The sequence below is a fragment of the Achroia grisella genome, unplaced genomic scaffold (assembly GCF_030625045.1).
Source record: "Achroia grisella isolate CSIRO2021 unplaced genomic scaffold, CSIRO_AGI_Agris_v1 utg676, whole genome shotgun sequence".
Taxonomy (NCBI): Eukaryota; Metazoa; Arthropoda; class Insecta; order Lepidoptera; family Pyralidae; genus Achroia; species Achroia grisella.
The window spans coordinates 770,728-781,784 of record NW_026712992.1 but is presented as its reverse complement, the minus strand read 5'-3'; the positions used below and the strand labels follow the sequence as shown (position 1 = coordinate 781,784).

General features: G+C 33.3%; 1 protein-coding gene across 1 annotated transcript in view; it reads right to left on the bottom strand.

Moving 5' to 3' along the window:
- Nucleotides 1–3,971: 3,971 nt before the first annotated feature.
- Nucleotides 3,972–11,057, bottom strand: part of LOC131849982 (steroid receptor seven-up, isoforms B/C) — a gene marked incomplete at its 5' end in the record, with an annotated part of 108,759 nt that continues 101,673 nt past the window's right edge. Inside the window, one exon of the mRNA XM_059200119.1 lies at nt 3,972–4,985. Coding sequence (XP_059056102.1) covers nt 4,711–4,985 — 275 coding nt within the window. The remainder of the gene's footprint in view (nt 4,986–11,057) is intronic.

The window sequence follows — 11,057 nt, the reverse complement described above, 5'->3', positions numbered from 1 at the left end:
AGCATGTGTTATGGGTACTAGACAACAGATGTAAATACTTAGATATATTATTATGCACTTACAACCTAATAGTTTCGACAAACGAAATTTATAAACTCACTGACTGTGCCCGTGGCTTCACGCGTGAAATTTATAGCCTAGTGTATTCTGATGTATAAGCTATATTATTGTAAAGTTTTATTAAAATCCAATCAGTAGTTTTTGCGTGAAATAATAACAAACATCCATCCATCCACACTCACGTAACATGGTTAAAACATTGTTTAACTTTATCATAAATCAAAGCTACACTAAAAAAATAAACACGATGACTTTTGATGATTACAAAATTGCACCCCCGCGGAACTCCGCATCGATAAAATCAACCCCACACCTGGTTAAGGGCTGTCACTGACGGAATGTCGTCCTGTGCAATCACTGCGTCACACTCCACTGAGCGCACAGTCGGCCACTGTGACACCGGTGCGTTGGCAACCCTATTCTTCATATTTGATTATGATTAATAGATATAATGATTTTGTAGTTCATATATCAATGTTGTTTATATTTAAACAACACTATAAGATACTAGTTTGTACCCATGGCATGATCTGTTTGACCAATAGCTAAATTGGTCGAGAGAAAACTACGTACTTAACTGGTTGCAATGTTGTCCGATAATTGTTTGGTAAGAACAAATTTTGGGGAGATAGTCCTCTAAGTTTTGTCAAAAATACCTCTAAAATCTGTTTTTGTCTAATTACATATCTACTCTGATTTGTGTTCGCGACAACCGAATAACGATTGTCTTTTGTTTCTGTTCTTCAATATTTGTTACACAAGTGATTATATCGACATAATAATAGAAATTAAAACTTTATTTAGAATTTTGGTGTTTTATAATTGTTTTCAACGATTACATCCACGAACCTCGTTGAGATTCACAACCCTTGCACTTCTGTTCTATTTTTAAATCTGCGACTGTGGCTACTGTGTGCCACTTTCTTGCACTACGGAAGTGACGTCAACATTCGCAGATTTAAAAATGGAATTAATTCTCTTACACAAATAAATGTAATGTTTCTTGCACTTGTTCTATTTTTAAATCTGCGACAATAGATATAACTTGCACTATAAATTAGTGCATGGAAGTGACGTTAACAGTAGCAAATTTAAAAATGGATTTATTTCTGTTACACATAATTAGTAACAAATAAAACAATAATTAAATCACACCTGAACGTTAATTAGCGTCTAATAAAGCTTCGGTTACAAATAGCCTGCAGTTCCCACGCGTGGGACATTGTACAAAATCACGGATCGCGTGTTCGGAGCACCTGTTATAGCGCACGAGGCGTTCCCTTCTCACAATGGCTATTTACCAGTAGGTACCAGACCACAAAAAATCGTCTACATGGGTACCTTAGTCGCCAAGCAGCTTGCTTTGTAAGCTGAATTTCTATATACACTTTAGGCAGTAAAATTTGAGTATATGCATGCCATCTTTGTCTTCTGGAATGGCAACGTATGAGTGGGTTCACGGTTGTCACTATGAGAACGTGATATCCGTAGTGCTGTTCAGGTTTATAGGCGACGGTGATCACTTACTATTGGTATCATGGATGTCATGTGATAACGATGATGATGATAACGAAATGATGTCCGAAGTTCTGTATATAGGCGTATACCATCAGGTGGGCGTCACATTGTTTACTATTATCTTTAAAAAATATATTGTTAGTACTCCCTATGCCATTCATTGAATATTTTACTACTGACTTCAAGATTTGTAATTATATGCTACGAAATATGCTTTGTACTAGTTGTGTACTAAGTAGATCGTCAATTGGTCGCGGGTTCGTACCCGGCATAATATGATCGCAATGTATTGATTTGGGTGTTTTCTATGACTTAAAGAAGAAAGCATGATTTGTCTAGTAGGTACTACCTATATTTAAAGTCCTTAGTCTGGGGTCTATATATATTTATTGGGTATATATTTTATTGAGTCTATATATCAGTGTCGTCTATATATTGAGGATATTTATTTTTATAATTGGCAATATCATGTAATGTGCAAAAAGAACGACGAATAAGAATTTTATCTTTTTTGAAATCGGTTTCGAACTAATTTCATTCTTAATTTTTTTTTAAATTATTGTTTGTGTAATAAAAAGTAATTGGATGTAATCGTTGTGACGTAGTTGTAATGGGAGAGAATGAAACAAAAGTATCAAAATCCATAGAGACATCTTTTATTCGTCAATATTACGCATCTCCATCTTATATATATGTATATCTTGCGTTCTCATTCACACCAATTGTATATTACAACCTCTGTACAATTATTGCGAATAAATACATTGCTTCTCTTTTCCTCTTTACATTATTCTGTATTTCTATCTCAACTAATTCGTTTTCTGTTGCATTCGCGCGGAAAATTTCGGTTCATATTCATGTTATGACAGTTTTTGGATTAAAAAGGTTAGAAATATTGTATTTAAAATTTTCTTTTTAAACAGAACAAAAAACATTAATAATATATTAAATGCATAAATTACCACAGAATGTATAAAATTGCACTCAATCGCACGAAGTAATACAAAAGAAAAGTGAATAATATTTATATATACATATAATGCGTTTACAATTTGTTTTACCTGATTTAAATATTTTAGTAATTTAAAAATTTTGTAAAATCCAATTTAATTATTTCAGAAATATTTGAAGAGATAGTAAGTAAAAATAAATAAATAAAATTTATCTTTGTGATATCATAATAATTTCTCTCACTATTTGTTATGTTATAGAAACAAATTTGTTTATAAACATAAGATTACACCTTTTATATCATATATTACATGGTTTACTGTAATTATAAATGAAGATTTTATTTTATATACATTATAATATTAAGATTTAAAATATATTTTGTTTCAATACCACACTGTAAATCACTGGAAATATAAAAAAAAACTATATAAAACGACATTTAAAAATGACACAATTAGCAAATGCTTTTAATTTTACGTTTTCTTAAAAAAAATATACGGAAATTATTAAATGAATTGCAGCATTTATTGAATTTCTAATATAGAATACAAATAAAAAACCTATCATTAGAACGTAATTTTCTTTAAAATTTACGCGTGTATTCATTGGAATTGTTATTTTAATTCGTGCTGTATTTCAAAATGCTTAGCAAACTTATTTTCACATGTAGTTAAGAATATAAATGCTTTCAGGAATTACTGTTACCATTAAAAAAGTCATAGTAATAAGTAGATCTTTAGAAAATTCAGGCTCTTGAATAATAAAGTCTCTATTGTAAAATAGAAAGAATTAAAGAGCACCAATAAAAAGTTATATTTAAAGAATATATATATATATATATAAAACAATCCTATATATTATATAAGGTGCTACCAAATATTCAATATGTAATACAATATTTACGATAACAAAGGAATTTTATGGCTTACGTTAAAAGATGTATTTTTACAAATTATTTTTCAAAGTGTGCAAGTAAATTCTTTATTTAAGTACTAAATATTTATATTTTTTTATAGTGTCTAACGAAACATAAATTTATGAATGTGGCAACAGCAGTTTATGACGACAATTTACACAAAAAAATGTTGCATTTATTGTGAATATCTTTTGGTACTAAAAAAATAATGACATTAGGGATACGAAATTCGAAGCAGAAAATTTAGTAGCACATTATATATGTATATGACGTATGTCGATAAGAAGATTATCTTGAATTGTGGACTGTTTTAATTACATCATTAGGTATTAATTCCTTTGATTTGGTGAATTACAAAATTGTTACACTACACACCGATTGCACTACTGTACATAATATTTATTGCGCTTTTTTCAATCCATGATTGCTTTAAATTTCACCTAATAAATAAAATTACGATATCCAACGGAAGTCGCCGAACGCAAAGGACTTGGGTGACTGTCCTGCTTGCTGTGGTGCTTCCTTCGTTTAGAAAACAGATTCGTCTCATTTATCTTATAACATTAACTATACATTAATAAAAACATTTTATTTACAATATTAAATATTAATTATATCCTACATTTTTACAAAGGAACAAAATATAAGGGTGCGTGCACAGCAAAAAATATAACAAAACACTATCAAACAGGCAATCGTTATGAACACAACAGTTAGCTACGATATCAGAGTTTACTGTGATTGGTTTGTTTGCAACGAATGGCTGTATTTTTTTAATTTTTAATTATATTTTTGGCTGTGGACGCACTTAACTTGAACTAAGTGACACTACTGACCCCACACTTAACTATGAGTCATTATTTCATATCTGGCATGGAGCATGAGTCTTGACTCCGTATGTTTAATAAATTGTCTATCATAATTGATGTTTTTTGAGCATTTTTTTGGGCCTCATTCGAGGTGGTGGTCGCATCGAACACCTCCTCTGTCGACTTTGGAGCGTAGAATGCTGATATCGGATCGAAGGTCGGGCAAGGGTCGGCTCTCTCGCTGTCTCTGCTCGTTCGAGACCCGAAGTACTCTTCGGAGGCGGTCGGGGCCTCGGCGCTGTCGTGGAACTCGCTTGATGACGTCACGGCGTCGTCTGGCTGCGGCACCTCACGCTGGTACCTCTGGAACGGGTCGAATCGCTGGCTCGGCAGGTACGGCGGGAAGCCGTAGGGCGTTGATCAGGCCGCCGCTAGCTGACGCCACATCGTGTGTCACATGGTCGCCATATAAGGCCACGAGAACGAATTGCCTGACAACAGCATGTCCCTTATAAGGGTTTCGATCGGTGTCTTCCCCACTAAGCGGACGAAGAACAGCTGTTCTATAACTTGTGAGCTGACGGTTCGTAATGAGGGTAGTCGCAGGAGGAGTTTCCCGAAGCGCGTCGGCTGGTTGGGGTACTGACTCCTGCAATATTCTTCTAGCGCGCACTGTGACTTTTCTTGTAAACTTTCTATGTGTGGTACGTCTGATAGGCCGCAGGCATCTGCGAAAAGAAGAGAAAGACGCTTTAAGAAAGTAGTAATCTTTGGGTTTGATTTTCAGGTTCGTTCTATACTATGTTTTTACTCCGTGCGTAGCTTCTAATTTCATTACTTACATTACATTACACTTATATTATATCACGACATTGATAGTTAAAAACTTTCAGGCTATCTAATCGTGAGTAACTCTTTGTGCAAAGTATTACTTAGCATGAAGCCTGTTATACGTTTCTGTTATCAATCATTTCAATTATCGTATAATAGTGTATTCACTGGATATGATTGGAGAAATTAAATTTGTTTTGCAAATTATTAAAAGATGCTATTCAACATCAAAATTCAATTATATTTATATCTATTCAACATAAAAAAAACCATTAGAAAAGTCAAAATTTGGTACTTATTTTATAATAATTTTTAAATTTCAACATAATGACTACGCATGTAAAGGACAACGGCTAAATATAAGGTAAGCCATGACAAGTATGTCCATTCTATAATATAAATAATTCGAAGCACTTATTTTTTGTTTACCAAGGCATAAACGGTAAATCTGTTTTATTGTCGTTACATTTAAGAAGACCAGTTTAAGAAATGCGGGTAAAGAAATTTAATGTCACAGAAAAGTACTTTTGCTACATTAACTTCTTACATTTCCTGCTAATATTAAGAAGAGTGATTAAATAAATGTTATCCAAATACTTATTTATATATTATAAGTATTTGGATAACATTTATTTTACTCTAATAGTATAACATACATATACTATGTATGTTATACTATGAAAAACCGTTCATAACATTTTAGGGTCAACAAAAGCCTGCCTAATTAATTTTTTATATTTTCGATAAAGCGTAGAAAATGAAACAACTTGGATTCTAAACCATTGTAAAAAAGGTTCTAAAGTGAAATATCCGTTACTTAGTTATTAGTTCTTAAGTTCATTATATGTATAATAATAATAACATTGGACAGATATACACATAGTCCCAAGCTAAGCAGAGTTTATGTTATGGGTGACTGATAAAACTGATATCAATCTGATTTTAATACATACGTAATAGACCCAGATACATACAAATGTTTGCAATTACGAATCTAACCCGCAACCATTGGAAAAAGGAGGTGTGTAAACCGCTAAACCACCGAGGTCATCGAAACCTACCATCTTGAAATTTAATACCTCAAAATTTCATTATATTTTGTACATTAAATAACGTAGGTCTTAATTCTTTTTCCTAACAATTGTCTCGTTTTGCTAAGACCAAAAACAACAAGAAGACCCCAAGAATAATCCTTTCCACAATACCAACCCCAAAAATAAAAACGCATAAGCATAATAACCCGTGAATGCTCGCAGGCCGTCTTAATGCGATTAGCCAACCCCCGGTACATTAGACCGATATTGTTGGATACTGGCAACATTAATATTTTTTATTACAGCCAGGAAGAAATGACGCGGTAAACAAAAGGATCATTATGATACCCAGACGCGGGCCTGGTGTGGCCATCTTAATAACATTATTGGCGAATGTCTCAGCTACCACGTTAAGAGGGTAGAGCGGAATATGTTGGAATTTAGGAGCGATATATATATATTAATTTACTAGCTGTGTCCACGGTTTCGCCCGCATAAAATTTATAGCCTGTATTTTATTACTGTAAAGTTTCATTAAATTCCGTTCCGTAGTTTTGCGTGAAAGAGTAACAAACATTCATATATGAATATGAATGTTTGTTACTCTTTCACTTTTCTGTTTATAATATTAGTAGAATATTTATTTAGGACAATAAAAAATATCTCTTTCACTTGTTCTCTCTCTCTTGCGCTCGGCGATCCGCCTTACTTCCGACTATAGAACTAACAAGAAACTCAACTGGTATATTTTTTAGACAAACGATAACAAACAATTCTTAATGAATAGACTACGTGTAGTATTCGTAAGCTAGTGAGGCTGTCACCAACACTAGTTCACTACAAGCACTCCATGTAAGACAATTGACCCAAATTTCCATTCATCAGTAGAGAAGTATCAATTTTAATTCGTGAACGTCGTGACAAGGTGACGCAATCCTGGGAGAACAAGTAATTGCCTCACTTGCTCTAATTGTACGAGCATCTAACTGGTGACAGCTGCTCCGTACGTTGATAATAATTGATACGTATTACGCAGTTTTTAATGTACTTTATACGCTATGTTTTTTTTATGGATGATAATGGAATGTTGCACCCGCCTGTGCTAACGGTTTACACTGGCGGGGCACCAGTGGAGGATGATAAAATGAGCATGAGGTCAGGTCAGTTAGCCCATCGTGACAAATTCACCAAGAATTTATGATGATGGTTTCTAGGGGCAAGCGCATGGAGGTCAACCGTACATGGTACATTGCTTGCAATGGGATCATCAGTCCACATTACTAATAATCCCCATTACCCCTATACGCTATGTTATATGTATGTATGCTATGGAATTTGATGTCATGCAATTTTGGGAAAATTGACAAAACTTACGCTTACCGTGTAAGTTATGTATAGTTATATATTTATATAGTTGATATTGAATTTTAAACATTGATGAAAAAAATTTAATTAGTAATGATACAACATTTTGTTAGTGTATTTACTAGGCAAAGGTCTAACAATTTGTTATCAATGTAACTGTACTACTAGATAGATAAGAATTTAACTAACATTAACAAATTATAAGAATTGGGCCATTGATGCCATAATAAACATATTTATTATATTATTATTATTATTATTATCATTCTTTATTTTTTCTCAGCTTTTGCTGGTTTTCTCCACACTTACGGGCCGAAACCAAGTAAGTGCAGTGTGAGTGTGTGTGTACTTATTGTGTGCCTGGTGTGACTGGTGTTATATCATTTTCATCGATTTCGAGAAATTTTCGGACTGTACGACAGGTATTTAAGATGGCAGCCTTTTAAAGGGTGATTTATTATTATTATTATTATTAAACAACATATTTTAGAGCTTCATACAGTTTCTAATAACTAATAATAATATCTGAAGACAACTCACACAGCAACTGATATATATGTATATATATATATATATTTTGTAAATGCATACATAATATACATAGAAAACACTTAGACCGGTACAAACAATCATAATCATGGATATAAATGTTAGTGCCGCACGAAGAATCGAACCCGTGATCATCGGAAGAAAAGCTGTGCGCTCTACCGCTAGACCACCGAGGTTGTTGCTATTGATTTGATTCTATACAATACGAAATTTAAATTGTTATTGAGTTTAGTTTCCCACAAATTTACAAAACATATCTACTTTTTCCTCATGAAATGTAATTAATGTTATGCTATACACTTTGTACCGCCCTATCGCAATTGGGTTAATTTTTAATAACCTCCAAATAACTGTACTGTCAGTTACAATACAGTTCATGATGGTCATAATGTCTTACACAATTTTAATTGTAGGACACTCCGTAATACCGCCATCTGGCCACTTAATTATTAAATACAAGCTTTGTTAAGTCAATGATGGCTTATTAAATGGTACATTTGAAAAACGTAAACGTTACATTATTGTTACGTCGATGGAAGAGAGTGGAATGGCCATAATTTCAAAAACACAATATTACGAAAAACTGTTTCGGAAATTCGTATTAAATGAATTTTCAGTTTTAGAAATGCAAGAAAATAAAAGAATTTTTGAAGTTACGATAATACTTCATTCTTATTGTCGATATCGTTCTCTCTTGGAACGACTTTGAAATCTAATTTATGTGTATGTGAGAAATATGATTGAAAATTGATTAACAGAAAGTACATATTAAGTCATCCACAGATAATTCATAACTATCCAGATATCTTGTTAGAACCACAGATAAGATAATATCACACCTAGAAATACGCTAAGTAGATTTCGATGTAGTGTGATTTAGAAAAGTTGCAAAAATGTTATAAAAGTTTGTATATCTCCATACTAACCATAAAACCAAATGTGTAGGTATATTTGTTACATTGTTACGACTAAACGGCTGAACGGAACTTAATGAAATTTGACAAGAAGTTAGATTGTCTGTATTTATGTTAAAAATTTAGACAAAGTCACGGGTGGCCGTTAGTACTACTATAACAGAAACAATATTATGATTGTAATCCAAGATATTGTAGCTGATTATAGCTAAACTAGTTAATGCAACACTAACTTTTGGAAAAGTTAAATATAGAGACCCATCTTAATAATTAATATTGCTGTCTTTTTTATTCTATAGTCCAATCTTACACCGTCTACCACTTTCTGTTTTCTTTCCTTTACCTAAAGGTTGTTTGGAAGAGTTTCCTTATGAGACAAGATTGCGCTTTGTATTTACGTACTTAGGTACCTTATGACTTCCATTTATGTTATTTGGAATTGAAATGGAATTGAAATTTTATTGAATAAAATGTGGTCCGTTGGGAGTACAATAAAGAGTAAATAAATAAATAAGAAATCCCTATGCAATAGTATAAGACAAATCTTTAGGGGCAAGTGGTGTTAACCCCACTGTGATCGAAAGGTGTATGACATCGGTCTTTCAGACCAAAGATCATGCACAGACAGCCAATAGCAATTAACCCTGCGCTCGCCGGCCAACGTAACAATGTAATATAGTTTAATTGAAACGACCCCGAAGCTGCTGGGTAAACAACGAATGGTAATAATTGACGGTTAGTAGCTACGTCTATGATAATTATCGTTATTGTATTTATATTTGAGAGTTTAGCACACCGCTTTACATCCGATGGGCGTAGGATCGGTTCCTAAAACGGTACAAACGTTTCTATTCATGAATCGTGGTTTTTAAAGATCTCTATCTTCTCTACAAGAAACATATTTTTAAGGATTTTGGTTAAATATAAATAAAGAAAATGGGTTGTAACGGGTTGAAAGGGGAGATAAAAGGTTGTATGAAAGAAATGTAATTTTTAAAGTTGGAACTTGATATTTTTTTAGGCTGTTGATTGAGTTGTATAAAATTTCGTCATTTTTGAAGCTATAATGATGATTTTTTTTGCATTTTATTGGGTTAGATTATTAATTTTCATTTTTTTTTGCCACGGTCACTATTTTAAGCGGACGAAGACGCGGGTACAGTTAGTATAAATTGTATATTATATCAATATACACAAAAATCACAAAGTTGCGAGTACTTTTCTTTATACGCCATTAGCTGCGCCCGCGACCCTGCCTCGCGAACCCCTGCTGACCCTCAGTAAGGATGATAAATTCTAATAGGTACATACCTACTTATATTTTTTTATAAATCGAGACAAGTGCAAACTCATCAACTACATCTAAATAGAGGAATGAATCAGTTTCGATGAAACGTAAATGTACTTAAATAGTATTGATGTTGGTGTCAACAGATTTGACCCGGTGAATCAATGCCCCATCAGGAGCAATGAGCGCTCATCAACGCAGCTCGAACGGCCGGCACCGTTGCCACTGCTGTTTAAATACAATATATACTTATACTTGACTAGTTTCACCAACGGATTCGTTTGTTTTTGATATAAAAGAAAGGCTATATCAACATTTTCGAACTACCCTACCGCAGCTGGCCTTTACTTAACTTTCCAGCTTCACCGAACGATAGCGGGCAAGTGTAGAGAGTAGTGCAAATCCGCGGAAGGAATTATGGAGCGGCTGAAGGCCAACTCCTCGGATACGACTTTAGTCTGAGGCCTCCGCTATTTTCGAATCGCGGCTGAGGCTGTCGTAATTTCGATCCCCGTTTGAATTGGAGCATCGATCGGAGATGACAACATAATAAAATATTTCTTTAAAACAATATATCAATGAACTCGTCGGTGTTAAACTACTCTGAAGATACGTTCAGTAGTTTGGTCGTTAAAAGTTAATAAACCAAGAGAAAAAATTTTGCATCTATAATATTAACATGGACGAAACTACAGAACTTTTTCTGTCTTTAGAAGCATTTAGCATTACATAACGTTTTAGATTTGGATAATTAGTTTTGTTCCTAAGAAAAAATGTGTTTAAATTTCTCTATGGCTTTATTAGTTTATGGTCGTCGTG